Below are 23,140 nucleotides of genomic sequence, written 5' to 3' on the forward strand. Positions count from 1 at the left end.
CGTCGATCGGGTCTGGATTTAATTTACTTGCATGTAAACATAAGCAGTATAATGTGTTGAAAGCGAGAGATTAGAGAAAAGAAAAAGAGTATTGAAAATCGAAGAAATTACTGAAAAGGATGTAATTGAAGCAAATTAGTGGAAGCTTAAGCCAATAAAAGGTAGTGTTATTGAATGAAAAGAATGAAAATAGCCTAAAACACTACGATTTAGGATCAAGGTGATGGTTGCAATACGGAGAGGTTATAATCAAACCGTTCGGTTTTTGGATATACTCTGTACTTTTCCATGTATATAGATTGATTCCCAAGCTTTTCTTTGTTATTGTAAATCATGTACAAGTTTACATTTTGCGCTATTCTTTGTTTTATTACTGTTGTTTTAAATCAAATTATGTTTGGAGAGTTATTTCGACAACTGCGTTTTCCATTCTGGATAAAAAAATAACTAGCGTTCATTCAAGAAAAATCATTGTCGACCGATTTGATTGTATAAAATGCTATACGGTTCGCTCAATAATAATTCTTCAAACATAAAATGACTCAAAATAAGCGACCAACTCCCCATAATTATAATGTCAAAAAACACAGTGATAGACCACTCAGACATCAACCTTTTTCACATTATACCTGAAACCTCTTGAAATTTATGCGCGTATTTTTATCCACCTAGTGAAAGCATTGACTCATACAAGTCTATAGCTATAGGTGTCCCAGACACGGCGTGTATATTATGTATGCAAGTAATGTGTAATTCACGAGACCTCCCTAGCTCACATTGTTACTATGGTTGAAGTGAGAAGGATTCAAGCCTACGACAGCTGCAATGAAGCAAAAGAAACCACAGCTGCTGCTATAGTCATCCAACTATTTTAAATTATCTTGCCTCTTTTTTCAAACAGTTTTGTTAATTCTTACATGTTTTTAAGCAGCTTGTTATCTACAGTAGATAGCAACTTTACACTGTACCACATAGCGAAATTAACTATACGAGCGATGTAAACGAAACGAGTTTGTTACAAAGCTAACCCCTCCCTCTCGTATGCAAAGAAACCGGAAGTGTGCCAAAATTACATGGATGCTTTTAAGAGTATGTAAATCGACAGTTTTAAACTCTGTTGCATCCTTGCTATCTACTGAAGATAAGAACTTACTATCAAACTATAATGGCTGCTGAAAACAACTCTAAAAGCAGAATCACATCATCAACATTAAACATATTTCGACACATAAATTTTCAATAATGATAATAAAAAACTTGAACTTGATTACGAAAACAAACAAAGAAAGTATTGGAAGTTAGTTTCTTCAAAAATGATTACATGGAATTGGCGGAAATATTTTATAATGTGTTTACTTTGAGACTTACGAGTACATTGTCATCAACACAAGGCAATACTGGTGCACGATGACAAGATTAACTCACATCCATTTAAAAAGAAATTGTTCATCAACAAAAAAGGGCAGTAGGCAGGCTGGTCTTCTCCGATGATAATCACACCGATTGGATCACAAATACACTGGGGACGACAAGCCCCGGACTATCACGCAAATGATCTACTCTCAAGAAAATTGCATCTTTTTAAAAATGATCGATAATATGATGACTTTATATACGCTTTTGTGAAAGAGATAAACCTTTTTGCCTTTTATTTAAAAGACTCATTAAAGACACATCGGCCAAGGTTAAGGGGGTTTAATGCTTGCATGTGCTGCTATTTGGTCCGTATGATACACCGTGTCAAATATCAGAACCTAATATTCCTAAAAAGTAACAGCAAGAAAAACATTACCCGATACTAGACTTGTTTGTACTCGTTCGAAAGCATTTTTGTGGATATTTCATACATACGAAAAAGAAAAATTCTGAATTTTGTGAAAAACAAACGTTAAAAGTATTTATCTTTATGTTGAATTATTAGAGAATAGCTTGGGTTAAGAGGTTTAGATGCCATGCAAGACACTAAGCCTGCAATTACTGGGGGCGTTCATATCGCAGGTCTACTAAGATGCAAAGAATGGATCTTTAAGAATGGAGTGTTATCAGAATGACAAATCTACTCGGATCAAAATGAAACGAAAAAACTTAAAGGATGGGAGTATTTTGAAGGATTTCATTTATTAAGATGTTGAGGAAAAGTCTTGAACTTAAATTCAGTAATATATCACTATATTTCTCGACTTAATCCGATTTCGGACTTGAGTTATGAACTTCGTAAATTAAGTAATGTCAGATCTGAGGTCTCTCTTTTTGAGTTATTATTTTTAAAAGGTTGTGTTTATTAGCAAATTTTAAAAAAGGTGCATAAAGAATAGGTTGAAAAGATATCCCTTTTTTAATATGGGGGGAAAAGAAGCAGAAATTTAAGAATTTATACACAATTTTTAACATCATTTTGATGAGGTACCAAAAGTGAGGACAGATTTTATCTGTGAAAGGTTCGATGGGACAAGCTCAAGATGAAAATGGTCGCGAAATAAATATTTAGATATTTCAATACTTTTGTCCAGAATATTTTTTTATAAATAGTTTATTATAATTAAAAAACCCTTTTTGTATTTCATTAAAATTGACCTTTTGTTTTTCAAATCTCGATATATTTAGTATTACGTTGTTGGTTCAAACGTCTAGGAGCATACTGCAAAGAGACAATAGAAACATCGGTATGGGCCACAGCCAGCCGTTCGTCATATGCATGTCCACGGTCCACTCTCTCATAAAACATTGTAATATTAAAACAAAGGTTTTGTTTTATGTCGCCACAGATATTAAAACAAAATCAATATTACGTTTTTGACGAAAAAGAGAGGAACCAAATATCATGTAAACGAATTTAATATATTTCTGAACAGAAAATACCACAGAAACAATATCCAACAATTTTGATAAAAATATAAATCATATTATAGTTAGGAAGAAGAACGAGACCATCGGAAAAATATTATTGGAATTTATTATTTATTTTTGTGATGTAAGGGCCAGTCGTTGTGCAATCAATGGCGATATTGAATTTCGTACACTTAAGGCAGACCTCTGCCTGTGACATTTTGACTGGTCAGAATACGTGCTATCTCCCACAGACCTCAGCCTCAAATCGAACACTTATTTCTATTTAACACACATTATATGGTTTTCTCGCTAAAGTTTCATGCCAACAAACAATTTAATTTTTAAAGATTTTTTGAAATATTTTCTGTATACCCTCAACAACAGTGGAAGTAATAATGTTATTAATGTTATTGAACTTGTATGAATGTACTTTGTCAGGCTTTTTTCAAAAATGGATTCATAGAATTCATTTAAAAACCAAATTTAGACTGTTGTGTTTCAGGTGACATCTGTTGTAACCTTGTTGAGGTCAATTTGTAGAGCCCAGATATAGTCATATACAGGGAAAAACAGAAAGTTTGATTCGAACATGTTTTATCAACATAAAATATTGATAATAAAGCATATGAGGGAGTTTAAATTGATTATATTATACTTTATTTTTAATTCTTTAGCATCGAAAAAAGTAGTAAGAAGTTAAATTGTACACTTGGATAGTCAATTTTCGAATCGTCTATTGATAATAAAGAGCGCCACCAATTTTCAAAATGCTATCTACCGTAGATAGCACAAATACATCAGGCTTATTAAAAATCCTAAAATGATTACTTACGATAAGGCTACGAAATTAGAACATCAATGATGCATTTATTATAAAACGATGACTGAAATTCTATATCATTTCAAACAAACAAGTAAACAATCAAGTATAAACAAAATGAATGTTAGCAACACAAATTAAGTAAATATGCATGTTTTTTTTAGATGTTTAAATATATTAAAATAATAATATATGTGTCTTTTTGCGCCAAAGATATTATAAGGGTCGGTTGATATAAATTAGAAAAATATCTCATCATATTTTTTTCTGTCTTTTAATCATATAGCATTCATCAGGGCCTTATGGCATATACTACTCGAGTCACTTTACCGCGTCCGTCTAATTTAAGTGCTGTTCGTTGAGCTAGAAGTAATGTTCATTTGGGAGCGTACTAGCTCCATTAATACAGCGATGTTTCCAGCGCAAGTGTACGGGTGATGTGGGTCTCCTTCACCTGGTATAGCAGTCTAATAAAATTTTCAACAGATGCAATACCGGGTATATCTCTACTGTGTACCAAGGTTGCTCTAGAAAAGGATGAAAAAAAATAATGGCGCAATCTTTCCACTCAATTTTGAGCTCCGTATCGTCTGCTCAAGAGTTACGCTCCCTGGGTGATTCCCAATACTCGCCACAAATATCCCCATGTGTACACCGTACAAAACAACTCTAGAGAAACAACTTGGTACCATACTTGATTAATTTTAGGGAAATTACCACGCAGGATTTCCCTAGTGTGCCAATGTTAAATGCACTTTAAATGTCCCTCGCCTCCCATCGGACTTATTTACCTTTTATTTACTGCCTTATAACTCACTTTTACTTCACCAATTTTGTCTAAAAGGTTACAAAACGATTGCGCGTGGATGAAACTGGAATATTTACTCGTTCATTTATGCATGCTGTTTGCTCTGAGCTACATTGGCTCTCAGTTCAAGGTTGGAAGCTAAAATGCTGCTAGAGTCAGCACTGAATTGCCTGACAGAATTAAAGCCCAAATAACATCATTGTAATGCCTATACTTTATGCCTCGCATTTTGGCGCAGTAATGTACCTTTCATGTAACCTCGCCCGTGCGTGTAGAAAGCATGATTAATATTTTTTAAATTTTAAGTCATTATTAGCTTAATGTAGAATCTATACATGAAAAAAATGCATTCAAAACAATCATGATAATACAAACAAATAGGATTGGTATATTCTTAATTAACGTAAGCAGACCTTTCAGAATGTATGCGTACTTAACGTGTAGCAAAAAGCCTGTAGATTTTGCTTTGTCAAAATTACCTAACCGCACTCCTTCCCGTTTCTGCACCATCATCTCGCCCGCCCAATTACGACATAACAATGTTACCCTTAAACTTATCATCGCCTCATGCGTGACTATTTTGAAAATGTTAAATAAACGGCATTTCGAGTTCAGGGCCAGCTAGCAACGGCGTAGACCACACCGTACTAATCGCTATACGACAGGTGGCAAAACACGGTGATAATTAGAGGCTTTTTGATGTGTGCGTCGTCGTCTTTGCCATGCTTATATTTAAATTGAATATAAGAACCGTTTCTCTTTTCATTAATATCATAATATAATCTGTATCGGCTTTTTGACTCAATCACTATTATCACGCGGCTTCAACTTTTTTGTCTAAAAGGAACACTAGAGAGTCTGAACAAACGTTGATATCAAATAATTGTAATTAGTGCTTTGTTATCCAACCAAAAAAGAAAGTAGTTGTGTTTTTAATCTGTCGGCTTTTAAACTCTTTGACTTTGGCGTTTTACTTAATACACTGCACGAGTTTATAGTGAAAACAAACTTTTAAATCAAAAATCAAAATAAACACTTTTCTTAATCTGATGAAACAGCTTCAGTTAAGTTTCTTTCCTGTAAAGAAATGCCGATATTTTGTTCAAAGATGCATATTTTTATGTATAATAAAAAAAAAGATGTAACACCTGTAAGCTTACCTTCTTTTTTCAATGGTTCATGGTGGTTAAGTGGTGCTGGTGGCATACCGACGTTGGGGGCGTACCATGGTCCAGGTCGAGGCCATTGTCCATTTATCATTCGTAGTTTGTCAAACATCGCATCATGTCCCATATTTTTCTCGGCAGCTAAATTTCTCAAGACTCGATTGATTGAGGACACCTATGTGATAAAACAGATAAAGTCAAATATATTAACATATATCGCAAAGCGAAACAATGCTTATTACAATGCAATATTGAATAAACGTATAGGGTATCGGGCTATCTTCAGTAGATAGCAACTTGGAGTTTATACGATTATATAACTTTCTTTGTAAATTCTGTCTAACGTATTTTGTACCCAAGATTGATACAAGAATATTAAATTTATATGCTGCAAAAGCCACATGCACATGTGCTGTTATATACAGTCGATATCGTCTATAAAATTACGGGCATAACTTCCGCAGTAAATAAACTGTAAAAGTAGACAACAACATTCATATCTTATGTAGATAGCAAGCTAAACTTTATCATTATTCTATTAATATCCATATACTTTAATAAGTTATCACGCCGTACTGTAATATCACAAGCGACATGATTACTCACATCACAGATCCTGGAAAGCAGAGTGAGAGGTCATGAGAAATCAAACATGACCAGTTGTCATACAAAATAAATTTACTTCCAAGAGTCTTGCCCGTTTGGGAAATGTTTCTTAAAGCATTAGACATAAGTCAACTCCCAAATGTCATCAACCAATTTGACGTGTTTCTGCAATATGACAGAAACCACTTTAGTAAAAGTAGGCATGATCAATTCTACTAATTTTAAATATTTTCAAATATGTTTGTAAAAAGTTAAGATTGTGAGATTTTTTGAAACTTTTTTCAAATGTTTAAGATTAAGAGGGTTATGGGTTAAGAGCAAGTACGGGGAATATCTAAATCTTCGCGGGCATGTCGAAGTTAACGTGATGCAGTGATTGCCACAGACAACTCTACCTCTGGCAGCAATTAATACTTCCACCTGGCAGACGATGAAATAAATGTACCGTGTAATTGATGTATTAAACCTCACCACTTAGACATCAATCTCGTGCACAATCCTGTATCGTTTTGATTAAATATTGTACTAGAAAATAATATTAAAAGTTATCAAGAAATTTAAATTTTGATGTGTTTGAAAGTAGAGTATTATGTTGCCGGTGGGTGATGAATAAAAAAAACCCTGAATATTTTTCAATTACATCGTTGGATCTTTTCATCTTGTTTTCATTCTAGAGATTATTTATCTGGTTTTGTAAAAGAAGTCGATTATTAAACCTCAAAAAACAAATCAACATAAAAACATCTGCCTTTCGTCGATGTTAATTAAGATTTTTTTCATATTATTAAAACATCTAGAGCATGATTGAAACGACTTTTATTATCCCAAAAATTGAAAATGATACTACCAATTTTGTAATCTCTATTTATACAATTTAACTTTTCATGATACAATTTTACAAACAAAAGTTAGGTCATATTTGAAAACTATATTGTGCAATAACTACATTTTTATCTATAAAATGACATTCTGATCAAAAGAAGGATAGTGAAGAAAAAATAGCGACGGAAAACGGAGATAGAGAAATTAAAGTGCACTCAACTCGTGATGGGTCGTGCTATTAATGCTCTGCGCACGATACAGCTACAGAAAGTTTCACCATACATCCATGATGGTTAGATCATATGGAACTAAAATGAGGAAAGCTCTAAGAACCACTGAACCAATACTAGGCATATTTGTACTCATTTCAATGCATTTTTCATGTAGATTCCAAATATGGCCATAAATGTGTAATTTGAATGAAATTTGGAACCATTTTTGTGAGTTTGGTTAGGGTTAATGGGTGCTACCTCGGAGTGCGAAATCCGCCCAAGGCTTTAGTCCTCTTATCTCTCGTAGAAAAAAAAATAATGTGCAGCTTTTCCGCAATCAAGCCCGCCGCCTGCGGAAAGAAGTCATAATCGCTATAGAAAAGGAGAGCATCTAGTCCGCACACATTTTTTTTCAAATGTTTATAGTATGAAAAGAAATACGAAAAAATTAACAAAACATTCGTGATTTGTTGTATTGTGTAGAAGTGTGGATTTAGAGAATAAATAGTCATTATCTTAATGCACTTTTGACTGCATTGCCGTTTTTTGTATAAATAGTGACGCGCGGTATAGATTAAGAATAAACAACTCTAACATGAACGGAAGTTGCTCAGCACTACTACCGTTTTCACCTTTGCTCCATAAAATTTGTGATAACCCAGTAAACCTACAGACACGCGCGCCAACACGCCTAATTGTCACATTTTAACATGCCTTGTTACCATTATCTATTTAATTTCACAGAAATTACATCAAGTTTTTAAGCAATTTTACATGCTCGATTGTGAAAGTCAATGATTTCTTTTACGCATATCAAGTTGGGCAATAATTAATTTGGATACCACCAAACCATGCAATTGATTTGATATGTTGTAAATGAGTGAACACGGCGAAAACAAAAAAAAACGTCTGGTATGAGAGTCTACCGTAATCGGTTCAATTGTCATTCATACATTTCGTTACTTACGCCATGTTTGATACCTTATTTACTATTTCTGCCGTTAAATTTGTTGTACCTATAACCATATTGAAACTGTCGATAATATTTACGAGATACACAATGTCAGCTTTGGTATGTTCATGTTGCAATCACATAAAGTTCATGACAATATTGAAATTATTATGCATTACGACTTTCAAAACAAAGTATTGAAAGCATTTTTGTAACATGTTTGTTGGATTGCTATGTTCTTCAATATTTATTTCTTTATCACGTTTACACATGCACCAACTGTGTTGTGCATGAACAATCAATACTGTATAATATGTATAATCGTGATACTAAAGATCAGTATAATTTACGATAAAATCGTAAAAATACCAATCATTTGTACATTCATTGAATGATCTTTGAAAATTTGGGTACAAAAACTCATACTCTGCAATTTTAGGTCAAATTTTGCACTCTTGATTGTTTAAGAGGTTATTGAACAATGGCATTGGGATGAGGCCGTTGTGGTCCATACATTTTAAAACCAACACATCAATCCTTATACCTGCCTCTTGTTTTACCATATGCATGGTCAAATATCATATTTTTCTATATCGAGTAAATGTGACGTTTATTTTATATCTATAATACGTTGCCTTAAATAACCAGAAGTCAATTATAGCCACTGACCCGTGTATAAATTCTACTGGGTCTGACACTTAAATGATATGTTTTAAAAGCCTTTTACTAACATATATTTAGTTGTGGCCAGTGGTAAAATAAACCTATTAGCAGAGTTTATTACTAAATGGACATTTTATGAAACATATGAGATGTAACGTGGTGAAAATCGGCTGCTTTCTTCGCATTTATAAGCTAGAATATTTATTATGTGAATAACAAGAACATCAATAATTTTGAGGAATTATTGTCAGGATTTCTTACCACCAATAAGAGCACTTTGTATGAACTCGTAAGAACCTTAGATTATACAGATTTGCAATATCTCTTTTGGATTCAAATAATTTCAATATTTTGTTGCCAACAATTTGAAGATGTATTTCAGAGACTAAAAGGTATTACAACCTACAAGATAACAAGTGGTTGATGTTCTTGCATGATAATAAATTATCACAAATCAGTTTTAGCTTTATCCATTAAATCAAGAAAGGCCGGCTAGATCACAAGAAATGATTTTTAAATTTCATTTTGCACCATTTTTGTTTCAACAAGTGAATTTCTCGCATACGATACTTGTCTTTAAACTGAAATATCAGATCTAATATAGAGATGGAAGAAATGAGAGAGAAAAACGGCCTGTAATAGCCTCTTTTCCTCGCAGCTAAAAGATCAACTGATATATGTGCAGTGAACGAGAAAACTTGCACGGCATTTTGATGAACTTACGCCGCCCGAAACACTGGATAACAGGACCCGTAGACTATCGCCGAATGTTGGCAAACCGCGTGTGTATACACTGCTTCACACCCTAAGCGACCCGTATATTGCACGTAGTATTTGGAACCTTAATACCGGTACATACAATTGGATTTCATGGCTGAGATGATTGGAGGGAAATTATCCCTAAAACATGAGACTATTTTATACAGACACGTTCGGCAGCATAATTTATACCACGCACTGCATGGCAAGAGGTATGCCGTATACCTATAGACGCAAAGAATGTTATCTCAAATGAGAGACACATATCATGTTATGAATTACATTGTAATCGCAAAATTATTTTTAAACCATTCTGAAAATATCTTAACTCAAAGCTTATACAGGAAAGTGAAGTCCCTATGTGGTTTTAAGTGCCATAAAACACATTAACAGCGATAAAGATGGGGTTTACACTTATCGCGATATGTATATGACGCGGACAAGATCGATGATGAAATGTGGGTCTTTTCACTTCATTTGATCACTCTTTTGCATAATGGTGTGCGTGTTATGAAGCTGATGTGATATTTTACATATATTTTTATAGACTTTTCATTCGATTCCTCATCATTTTATTCAACTATGGTTGATCATTGCAATATCATGTAATCAATTCCATGTCACTTAAAATTAAGGAATAACTCTGAATCAATCAACGCAGGTCGTCGTGGGTTGTTGACTTTCTGCTTTCTACAGTAGATAGCAACTTTTTCGTCAATGTTAATGTCAGACAAAAAATCGAATACTATCTACAGTAGACAGTAATTTCACATGCATAGAACTCACATAGAATACACAATGTATTGCTATCTACAGTAGATAGCAAATTAATAAGCTTTTTACGCTTTTAATTGCTATCTACTCAAGATAGCAATATGGTTATCTATTGGTTTATAACAAACTGACGGTAGTTTCTTTAAAGATACGATTTCAGTCACGTACAAAATACGAGGTATCAAAAGTTATTGTTATTGTTGCTATTATTGTTGTTTTTTGTTGTTGTTGTCGGTACGATTAAAGAGGGAGCACCACCTCATCGGTTCTCCCTTAGGAACCATCTGTGGTTTTGATAACAGACATGGCAGATTTATTGGACCTTTTCTATTTTATTTTTGGACCTACCTTTTAGAGTAGGGGTTTTCCCTTTCAAATGCAACGACAATTGGCTATTCCAGTTGAAATCCATACACCCCCTGTGGAAGACATGACCTTAATCTCCCGTATACACGGGGTATATATTTTAAATGGAGTCACCCATTCAGGTTACCCCATTTGAAATTCACAATCACACTCCCTGTGTGGAAGATTAAGGTTATACCTTCCATAGGGGGTGTATGGATTTCAACCGGAATAGCATGATTTGATTTAATGATTTCAATATAATATCCAAAATATGAATGCTGTCAACACCTATCAGATATTGGATAACAAGAAGACAAATTAGCAAGCCAACTATTCAAATTGATGTCATATTTTTTCATGATGTTCATAACTCATAATCAACTAATCAATATTCAAGTAATGAAGATATATCCGTCCCCAAATACCAATAATCAATTGGACCAATCAATCAAAACAAAGACCATTATTGGTAAAAGATTATAGGTAACTACGCCTTTGTCAAATATTCCATATGTATTTTTTCCTCTTATTCGCAGGATTGGAAAAAAATCCTATAGATTTTGGGAGTAAGTGGTGTAGTGTAGCGTTCATTATCGTATTGGAAACTTAATGGGCCTGAAGACATCGAGTTACTAGTAGATACCGTGTTTCTCTAACGCATGGTTCGGCTGAATGACGATTTCACGCTGCGTGAATAACCTGGGACGGATGGAGGGATAGACTATACCGATAAGGCATAGGAAGAGCAGTTATATCGAGAGAGAGCCAGCCAGAGAGAATCTTCCCGGAGCAATGCTGTACTTTTTATGCCAGATTATGTAATAATTATTCATGTAAAAGGATATCGGGCAAAATATAACAGTGTATTCGCTTGACCACACAGTCAATTTAGTATGAACTTTTTTCCTCTTGATATATAGTCTATATTGTATTATATGGATTTTTGCACGTGGATGTATGAATTAAACATGACAAATTTTCAACTAAGCTTGGTTTTGCGTACTGCTGAAGCAACACGAGGCTTGTGTATAGGACTATCCTAATAAATAGATTTGTCAAATTTTGATAATAGTTATGAAAAGTTATGTCTCCGATATCAGAAATAAAAAAAGTGAATAAAAAAGCCTGATTTATGCTATAGACAAATGTGTGAACACACATTTAGTCACTGCATTTTAACTCGGCCATATCAAATATACGACTCTAAACATCCGAATCTACCAACAAAACTATTCTGATTGAATTATAGATTGCTGAAAAAATTACTAAAAAGTGGTTTTACCGCAAAAATTTAAAGTTTTGATACTTAATTTGATGAATACATGCGCTCGCGTGCCGAGCGTAACCAAGCTATTCTTGGGCGAATTGGAACTTAATTAGTGGGGCGGGGCTTTGCTAATTCGCATGCACTGGATAATCCATCATTGTCATCGTCGTTTATCGCCCATGCCTTGATTTTAGGCTCGTGCACAATAAATTTATATAGAAAGTATAAATTTTATAGAAAAACGTAACGGTTTATAGTTCGTCTTGATCAGAGCAGCAAAAACTTCGTAACAATAAAAATTGGAGTTTGCGTAATTATCTTAAAACTTACCCAATACGCAAAGTCACATTTCTAGTTATCTATGTATGAAGAAGAAGCCTTGTTTGTTATATTTTTAGTCGATTCATTCTTACTTTCTAATAATGCTTACAAAAAGAGCACAAGAATACTTGGCGCTGGAAGGCATTGCAAAAACGGGAAATCGACCTGGCGATATTTTATAGGGACATTATTGTGAGAACAAGCTAGGGAACTTCGCCCCTAGGCGGGATCAATAATATTCTCTGTACGGGCTTCCCGGATGATAATATCCCGGCAAACTCTTGCAGGCTTACTTCGTGCGTGCATGCCTACCGTCCCCTTGTCGGCTTCAATAGTGTTGTCTTCGAGATATTAACGCTGCAGGCATTTCATCAAGGAGTCTTTTTTTTTTTTTCAAAAAGGAAAAAAATGATGTAAAGGCGGTTGTATTTGGCCCTTGATTCGTACCTCCTCCCTTCCTTCTGTCCTCGCATCGCACACCCCCTGAGGCAACCCCTAGCTATGCAGGCCGACCTGCATTGATTAGGTCATCAGCAATATTAAATTTTGTCACGCGAGCGAAGGGAAAGAGACTATACGCGACATGAAAAAGAGGTTCTCGTTGTCAGAATAAAGTGAGACATTGCTATAAACTTGAGATTTTAAGTAATGTTGGCTTGACGGTTAAAGGCAATTTGTATTGATAGGGGCTAGTTAATGGTCTAATTTCATCTCGAGAATTTTATCAAATTGTATGGGACAATTTGCCGTAAGGAATCCCCGAACGCCATTGGATGTTTTTCTTTTTACTGAAAGTGTCTTGTATATTAAATAATTTTAAAAAATTAAAAGAAAAGTCCTGCTAAATTGGCATTTTTAAAAAAAAGTCAAATTGACATCAGAAAGCGATGCTAGTAAGTTATCAATTTCAGGAGTAAATGACCAAAGCCATCAATGCCTCCATCAGCAATACATCGTATGAAGTCATCAATGTTGCTAGCAGTAGTAGATACCATTGCTCATGCATGATCAATGCCTCAATCATACAGCAGTATTATAGATCATCAATCATGTCAATGCTTTCATCAGCAGATAACATTGATAAAGTCAACAATGTTGCTATCAGTATAGTAGATAGCAATTGCTTTCAAAGTCATCAATACCTTCATCAGCAGTAGATAGCATTGAAATTATCAATGTTGCCATCAAAAAGAAGATAGCACTGTTCAAATTAGTACATGATGCTTATCAGTAGCAGTGGCACTATATGCTTCTGTTGTATAGTAGATAGTATTGCTCTCAAAGTCATCAATGCCTCCATCAGCAGTAGATAGCATTGGAAATTATTAATGTCGCCATCTAAGGAAGATAGCACTGTTCATATTAGTGCATGGTACTTTATCAGTAGCAGTGACACTATAGCACAGTTATACAACTTTTGTTTTTCTTCACAACTTGCTTCAAATTGACTATATTCAACTCTGCAAATTAAGACTAATTTCCAACACAATTCTAATCCGACGATTACCGGTTTCCATAAACAAACCCGGCGTTCAAATACACATTTGCCTCGCAGCCCTTTATGTAAGTACTTTAATATAACGCCAAAACAAATGCTCATTTCTTTTTTCTTAAACCGCATCATCACCACAACAGCAGATGGGATAGCTAGCAGCGGAGCCAACCATTATCATATCGGCAAAATAAAAAACACAGGAAAAGTGCCTCAGACTATATCGCTAGATGATAACACCTTTCATGGCTTGCTTGCGCGCTAATTAAGTTTTAAACATATCATTTAGCATATTCAACACACTTTATTGTTTTATCAATAAATTTCGTTCATAATTTGAACTTAAGTTCATTTGATTATCTAAAATCAATAGTGGTTATATTTTCTTCTCCCTTCTCTTCTCAACCCACGTTATGGAATTTATCTTTTAGATTTTTGTTAATTTCAAAACTTCAAATTTATCGAATTATTTTGAACATGCCGTAAGCGCTGATAACCTCAAATTTACCATGCACTCGCAAAAAAGTTAAACCACTTTGATTTTAAAATTAAGCATTAGAATTTTACTTTTTTGTATTTTGGAATTAACGTTTCCATAAAATTCACAAAGAATTCATAAAATAGCAAATATTTTAAGTGTTGGTTAAGCAAATCCTATTTTTATAAATTGTGAAGAGAATATATACTACAATTTTTGTTAATTGAAACTAAACTGCACCAACGCATGTTAACCCCTAATAGTAATACTGCTAGATGTCTCCCACTTCAGGCCATGCCGTACTGTATTAGCCAAAAAAACCTCAGTTTATAGCCTAAGTCCATGCCTCTAATGTGAATTCTAAACACGCCCTTAGCACATGTGTACTTAGCAGGGGATAAAATGTAAGCGGTTCTTGTATAAAGTTGATATAAATTGCCAAAAATGTGCTATTTTATGATCTTATTAAAATATAAATATGGCCTTGTGGGCTGGTGACTTCTATATTAAGATAGAGGGAAAGTTTAATATCATGTGTTTGATGTGTTGGATCCGTTGAAATTGAAAATGGTGTAGGAATTTAAAAACTGATAAAGACGATCGTCTCTCAATTGATTGAATTAAAGCATTACCAGAGCATGAACAATGGAAAAGTACAAACTTAGATTTTATTGTCTTATAACGGAATATCAAACCATTTTATTGAAAGTTTAGAATCATTTGATTTTTTGCTGCAAATTTCATTTTGATAATAATGAGAGCTTGACGCGTTAAATTTTTTTCTTGAAATGATTTATATAGATCACAATATAAAAAATATATCAAATCTCACATCTTTAAGACGTGTTTAAACTTGTAAAACTTCTTAGTGTAGAGAAAAATAGCGGTTAACTGTGTTTATTAATATGAAAAGTAATTAAATTATACTTTAATGTAAGCTCAGATCATCTGTGTGTTATTGTGTGTTGTTGAGGTGTCGGCACAATAGACTCGGCTTTTAGCTTTGTACTGGATCTTCAATGGAAATATCTTCCACATAACTGAGTGATATATAAACAGTAATTCAAACAGTAATTCAACACAAAAGCTACTTATCAGATAGAATTCAATTATAGAAATACGTGATTTGTGAGGTACAAAGGACGTTTTAATTTTCATTCGGTAACACAGTGAAGAAGAAGACGGAGAAGTAGAAGAAGAAGAAGAAAGAAGAAGAAAAGAAAAAGGAGAAGAAGGATAAGAAGGAAGGAGAAGGAGGAGGAGAAGAAGGAGGAGAAGAAGAAGAAGAAGAAGACGAAAAAAAGAAGAAAAGGAGGATGAGGAAGTGGAGGAGAGGATGAAGAAGTGGAGGAGAGGAGAAGAAGAAGTATTGTATTGTATTGCATTGCATTGTATTGTATTGTATTGTATTGTATTGTATTGTATTGTATAGTATTGTATAAGAAGAAGAAGATGGAGAAGACAGAAAAAGAAGTAAAAGAAGAAGACGGAGATGAAGAAGCAAACAAACGAAGAAGATGAAGGTTTGAACTGCCCCTCGTATGTTTTCATAATATTAAGCAATGTAAATAGCGATTAAACTGCAGTTTTGTGTATCTGTAAATCTATTCAGCTTTTGCAATTCCTGCATCATTTATTTAAAAAATATCTAAAGAAACGTTTTTATTTTTAAAATGAAAATTTAGAACATTGTAAGACACGATATGTAATATGTGTTCGGAATATAAATCGTGTTGTTTATCTTGGTAACGATCAGCCCCGTGCATGCCTGAGAAGGAGAAGTGAAATAAAATGGTTTGATGTTTGAAAATTAATTTTCTATCGAAGTAAAGGCTTTACATGGAGATACGAGTGCTATGATAGCCATACGACACTTTATATATCCATATAATCTGGACTTCTTGAATTCTGATCAAGTACGCTGACATACACAATACGCAATCGCACATTTTAAGCCAGTGTGTTGCGCTTTTAATTCGACATTTGGCCTAATCCAAATCGGATCGGATCGGAACGGTCGAATCATGAATAACACATGTATATAGTGATGTGGATTAAAGAGCATCGTGTGGATAGCCCCAAAGAGAGCTAGCACAAGGAGAAAGTTCTGTGATGATAATTTTATCTCCGATGACGATATTTTCATGTCTACACTCCAAATCAATTCCAAGTGAGTTGATTTGAAGCGTCTTTAGGTCTTTATCAGTTCTATATCTTTAGTTGAAGCATAGGCTATATATAAAGTCCTTGGGCTTTTTAATACTTCTCCTTTTTTTACAATCGGCAATACGACGTCGCTGATTTCTTAACATTTCTCTGATATTTTAAAGAAATGAAAAATATAATATTTGTGCATATTGCAAATGCATCTTAATGCATTTCTTTTTCAAATTTGGGTAAAATTTGAATCTTGCATAAATTCTTATGAACATAACAATACCAAACATTGTGATTAAATAGATCGATAATAAGCTATCATAGTATAAAGACCTGCATGACAAGATGACACAAAAAGGTCAAAGTTTATGCACATTTTATCAATTGCCCTTATGGCAGGAGTGATTTTCAAATGCACTTTTTACCCCCTGGTTCTGATAAATAACAATGATAATAATAATAATAATATCATACCAATATTTCATTATTATACACTTTCAACTGACAAAACAATTCCTGCACACGCGATATCGAGGGGCACCCATATATTTTGAGTATGATATCTTTGGCTTCCAAATATTTGGGCGGGACGGACTACCTGTCTGTGAGCTAGAATACACAAGCACAAAACGAATAATACGCGTATAAACAAACCTAGTGAACTTGGGTGGTATTCTTTCCTCTTTTTGTTTAAATGTGACATTTCAATTATTGAAGCTTTAAGTAAACTTGGTACCGGATTCAAAGTAACCTTGGATGGTGTTTTCTTTACTTTCTCAAGCTTACAACATCGTGTTTACATAAAGATCTCGATGCAAAAAACGACGAAATATATATGTGTAGTCTCTCTTACACATCCATGTCTACGGGAAAACTTTCATTTTTGCACCACTTAAAAAATTGATATGACTGTACTTTTGTTATAATTTCATCTTTATGATGTATTTTAACATCTTTTGTTTGGTCTATCTATATCTCGATCCTGGGTCTTTGTGATTGACGCTAATTTTTGATCAAATAAGAGGAATGTAGGGTATAGGTTGAACATGGATCCATGTACGTATGCATGCAGTAGATAGAGCTATTGATAAACTATCTGATTGAAAATAAACGTCTTATACACCCCTTGATACATTCGTCAAGGACGGGAATTTCCATAACCTGACCACCTTTTCTGACTACCTTTTCTGACCACCTTTTCTGACCATCTTTTTGACAATCTTATTTGACATTATTTTGATGTTTGCTTCATTGTTATTATCTTTACACTTTGCACAATAATGTTGTACCATTCTGGATGTTAAGTGACATAAAATTGAAATTATGAAGTGAAATTTGTTTTGTTTTTCCATACTTCCATGGTTTTTCACAGGGCAGTTAACTTCTCAGTTTTATAGAGAGGAGACAGTTATCATTTCAGGTGCTGGGTCAATAATCACCACTTCACAAGGTCATATTCATGATATTTGTCAAACATGCCCTGAATGTGAATATGGGTTTAAGGGTACACGAGGTATTGTTGGTCGAAGCAGATTTTCATTATCTGAATCAATATATTATTGAAAAATAACACTTTGGTGTTTTGCAGAAGTTCATTATACAAATCATATACTTTGGAAAACTTGCATAATTTATTGTTAATAAGTTATGTACATTTTACAAAAGTGTTGTTGTTTCAGCCCTCTCTACAACATAACTCAAGAACCACAGGACGTACAAAAGTATATCTGTGATATTTGAATTATTCTACACGCCGGCTCTCTATGAATAACCCCAATCGCCATAACTTTCAGGTTTTTTGGGACACTTTGACCTCTGACATATCTGGAAAATTGCTGTAATCATTAATTTATTATTGTAATATTAAATGTTATCATTATAAATAATAAAATAATTAATTTATACAATAATCAAATTTTTGGGTTTGTTTTTATTCTAGTAACACGTTTTAAATTATATTTTGTACGCTCAAAACCCCAATTTTTCTGAATTTTCCCGATAGGTCAAAGGACAAAGTGTCCCCAAACTGCAAAATGTGTCCCACAATGCATTGCAAACTTCCAATGCCGATTGGGCTTACTGAGCAATGCAATTTTTGCTAAAGCTCACTACCATTTGCAAGGTGCTGTGAACTACTTTGTTTTCTGCTGCTTCGACCAACAATACATCGTATACCCTTAATTGTCCATCAGATAGACTCTGAACAGGGAAGTGCTGAGGGTAACACTAGGGAGCACTCGTTCGAATGAAGTCAGGAAAATTGGATGTGTGTGCAAAATTTTATTTGTTTTAAATAATTTCATTTACCATGAAAGTGTTGTAGTTTTTAAGTTTCAAGTTTTTATTTGGAAATTGCTTTTACATCAGTGGCACTCGATCCGATGGTGCATCCAAGACATTAAATATACAAACAAAACTGTATTAAACAAAACAAAATCAAAGGATACTCGACAAGCAAAAGGTACAAATAAATAATCTAAAGTGAGAAAGAAATAACAACCATGTACCCTTAAAATGTTGTTTATCTATTAACAAGTCCCAGAGAAAAGCTTGGTAATTATCACCCAGCAGGGCATGTCTATGATTATGGCATAAAACACTAGGATCCAAAACATTTTCATCTATTAGTGCACAGTTCTTTAACTCCAATACATTTGTACATTCATTGAATGACCTTTGAAAATTGGGATACAAAAAATTCATACTCTGCAACTTGAGGTCAGATTTTGCACTATGATTGTTTAGTTAATGTTACTGGACTATGACATTGGGATAAGGCCATTCAAATATCACAGGGCTCACTGTAAAAGCTGGTCAGAAAAGGTAGTCAGAAAAGGTAGTCAGAAAAGGTGGTCAGGTTATGGAAACACCCGTCAAGGACTCAGAAATGTATTCCATTTTATTTTGGTATACATATGCCCGCACTCCTTAAACAACAACAATAATAATAATAATAATAATAATAATAATAATAATAATAATAATAATAATAATAATAATAATAATAACAATAACAATAACACTAATAATAATAATAATAATAATAATAATAATAATAATAATAATAATAAGCTTACTTTGACGATAACTTTAATTAGTGCAACAGTCATTAGGAAAATAAGATCGGCCCTTGCTTCTTTTAATAAACTCACGTGCCTGTTTTCATTACAACAAAAAAACAAATAATTGGATTTTAACCCAAGATACCGTTTTAACAGCAACATTATACAATTTATGACCCATTTTTAAAGAACAAAACCGACGTCCATTTCAAAATTTACACCGTTAAAATTAGCGTTCTATATTTTGCCATCAAATCAATGATCGGTTCATTTAGGTTGTATTTTTAGGGATGCGCGGTGTTTTCATGACCCGTACAAGGCGATGTATGCTGGCTTTTTATAAACAGAAAACATCGAATAAACACAGTAAAGAAAGCACGAGTACGTCTCGTAAACTAATACGGGTACGTCCAAAAATAATAACCATTAATGGCAAGGAATATTATAATCATAATCACAGCTGTGATGCGATCATGAAAAATGTATGACTGTTTTTTATTTTGTTATATAAATTATGTACGATGACCTTTAACAATATTATCAAAAATTACATTGAAAATATACTATTCAAAAATAAAAGAATACTGTAAGTGTTTGCAATGACTGATAGGAGCTCCTTTACATGAAGTCATGCAATGTATGTTATTATGTTGATGCTTTAAAAACAAAAAAGTATTATTTTTACTAATTTTACGTCATAAGCTATATTTATTGTTCAATATGTATTTTTGTTTGTTTCCGCACGGTGAGGAATACAAATCATATGCAAAACATTTATTCTTCATGCTTTTTGAACTAGAAAACAAAATTGTATCTAATTTGAGTTTACAACAATATGTAACAAAAAGTGTTGTTTCAAAAAGTACAGCTATCTTTTTGATTAACATTGTATCATCTTTCCAGTATTTTGAGCAAGAATTGAGGAGTGAATGTAGCGTAAACTATAGGCGTGCGTAACATGTATTGTAAATCGCCATTGGCTCAATTGGAATATGTTACGCCATGTTACATTTTACTGACATGTATAGCATAATAAGCGTAGTACTCAGTATGTGCATTTTTGTTCTTAACTATATAAGTTAGCCCTAAAGGAAAGGTAGCAATTTCACTTTACTTGAAAATTATGTTAAATTGAGATGAAGTAGGGTGATAATAGATGGAAAAATTGAAAGTATGCTTTTATTGTATGGATATTAACGTTGTTATAAGAATGAACTTGACTGGGTTTTCCATCTCCAAAGGCAATACAATAGCGAGTATCGATGGCGCAGCTTCGCCGGGATAGCGCCTTGCTAAATTTGCGAACAATTGGCACAATAGCCGTGTCTTTCTTTCCCGCAAGGGTTGCAATATTTGAAAAGATATGATATAAATATGTATAGTGCTTTTACTTATAAAATGAGAGCATAATAATGTTTAATAATTAAATGTTATCGAGTGACGGTAGGCATGTAATGGCTAATATGACTAAATATTGGTCAAAAAGCTACCGCTTGAGTATGCTAAAATAGAACGCAAATGTTATTTTATATGACTATACATAATTTAATAGTAACTAGCCGGTGTCGACCCTTAATGTAGGGTTTAATTCAATCGAATTCTTTGAAACAATGATTATAAAAGCAATATATTATGCGAAAATTGTTTCCATCATATTCATAATTTAAATTTGAAAAACAAACGCGGCTGTGACGGGCTTGCATAAATCAAAACAACTTGTATAATTATGACGACCTGACGAAACTGAACAAAAATAATATAATTTGTAATAATTAGGACCATTCAGTGATACACAAACAATAAAATTGTTCTTGGACGGATTTTTTGCTGTTGAAGTATTTGATTTTTTTGTTGATCTGATTGGTGACAACTGCTCGGGGTTTTCGGTATTTTGTTTAATCTGTCATGACTTCTCCATTGATTAGGAATCATTAATTCAAGCCGTTGTCTTTGTATTTGTTTACTTGTGCATACACGAAGAAGTGTGCCTAATTTATTGAAAGTGTTATTCATAAGTTAAGGTATTGAAGGTTCAGGGCAAAAAGGCATTATCTGCAATACCTGCCAGGTGTCATAATTTTAGATATGTACAATATAGAATGCAAAAATTGTCCAATGTCTATAGAGTATTGCAGATAGGGCTTTCTTGTACATTCCCCTCAAATTTTGATGAACAAAAATGATACAAGCACATCGCGTAGCATGGCAAAATGCACATGCTATCTACTGAAGATAGCAACAAACATTCTAGTTTGCATAAAATAGGTTTCATGTCACTAAGACAAAATGCTAAACAAAAACGCAATTATTTGGTGGATTAATGGATGTGTAGCATGGCAAAATGCATGTGCTATCTACTGAAGATAGCAACAAACATTCTAGTTTGCATAAAATCGGTTTCATGTCACTAAGACAAAATGCTAAACAAAAACGCAATTATTTGGTGGATTAATGGATGTGTAGCATGGCAAAGTGCATGTGCTATCTACTGAAGATAGCAACAAACATTCTAGTTTGCATAAATCGGTTTCATGTCACTAAGACAAAATGCTAAACAAAAACAAAATTATTTGATAGATTAATGGATGCTACCTTTTTAAAACCATAAACAAGGGTGCTTTCAAGAAAGATGGGGTGTATTTAATGATATTAGATCAGCTCCTGTGACAAAAAACACTAAATATAAATATAAAATAGGCATTATTATACTTACGCTAGGTATGTTTTCCTGAGTGCACATTTTCTCGGCTAGGAGTCTGTCCCGGATCTCCCAAGCAAAAATAGATGGACATTCCCTCTTGTATATAGCAATCTGTTGTACTACACCTGGAGTAGCAACCCTTGGTTTGCTCCCGCCGATCGCCCTGGGACGAATCGAGCCTGTCTCGTAATAGCGACCCAAAATTTTGGACACGCAGCCGTTGCTGACTTGAAGGATACGGGAGATATCGCAGGGCCGAGCACCGCTATGCGCGAGCTCGACGATTTTCTGCCTGGTGCTGTCGGGTAAAGGTCTTCCGTTGACGAAAATTCCGCCGAGTTGGTTTACACCGCTGTGACCTGTGATGGATAGAAAAATAAAGATAAAAAAGAACATTTTGAAATGTATTTAAGGTATTTTCATGGATGGAATGATAAGAATTGATTATGATTGTATTGTTTTATTGATTTGCCGTTTTTATAGTACATTGACTTAGATGTGTATAAGACCTTTAATAATCTATCTGTGTGCGGTATATGACCACGTAATTTTATTGCATTTCCTACTCGGTTCTTGAGTATTTAAGAGCCGTTTTTATAAAACAAATGATGAGTGAATAAGCCATTGTTTTAATATATAATCTTTTAACCACTTTTGACATTTCCCTTTGACAGTTAGTTATATACAACCAAATGTATAGTACTTTGTGCTCAGAATTTCTTTTGGTGAAACGTGCAAAAGATATAGGAAAGAAAAATTAAAAATTCGTTAGTATTACGCATATAAGACCATTAATTAGATTAATTTATTATTTTATTTCATTTATTTATTAATTCATTCATTTTTAGAGATATTTAAGCATCTTTACTGGCCTGTTCTCATTTATCGTAAAAATTATGTTGA

At 33.6% G+C, this 23,140-nt stretch overlaps 1 protein-coding gene across 6 annotated transcripts in view; it reads right to left on the reverse strand.

Annotated features, from left to right (window-relative positions):
- LOC140167985 (paired box protein Pax-6-like) overlaps window positions 1–23,140 on the reverse strand; it is a 119,600-nt gene that overhangs the window by 35,126 nt on the left and 61,334 nt on the right. For all 6 annotated transcript variants that reach the window (XM_072191294.1, XM_072191292.1, XM_072191289.1 and 3 more), the window contains 2 exons: window positions 22,250–22,596; window positions 5,618–5,798 (listed from right to left, as the gene is read on the reverse strand). In XM_072191294.1, coding sequence (XP_072047395.1) covers window positions 5,618–5,798; window positions 22,250–22,596 — 528 coding nt within the window. The remainder of the gene's footprint in view (window positions 1–5,617; window positions 5,799–22,249; window positions 22,597–23,140) is intronic.

The sequence above is a fragment of the Amphiura filiformis genome, chromosome 13 (genome assembly GCF_039555335.1).
Source record: "Amphiura filiformis chromosome 13, Afil_fr2py, whole genome shotgun sequence".
In the NCBI taxonomy this organism is placed as follows: domain Eukaryota; kingdom Metazoa; phylum Echinodermata; class Ophiuroidea; order Amphilepidida; family Amphiuridae; genus Amphiura; species Amphiura filiformis.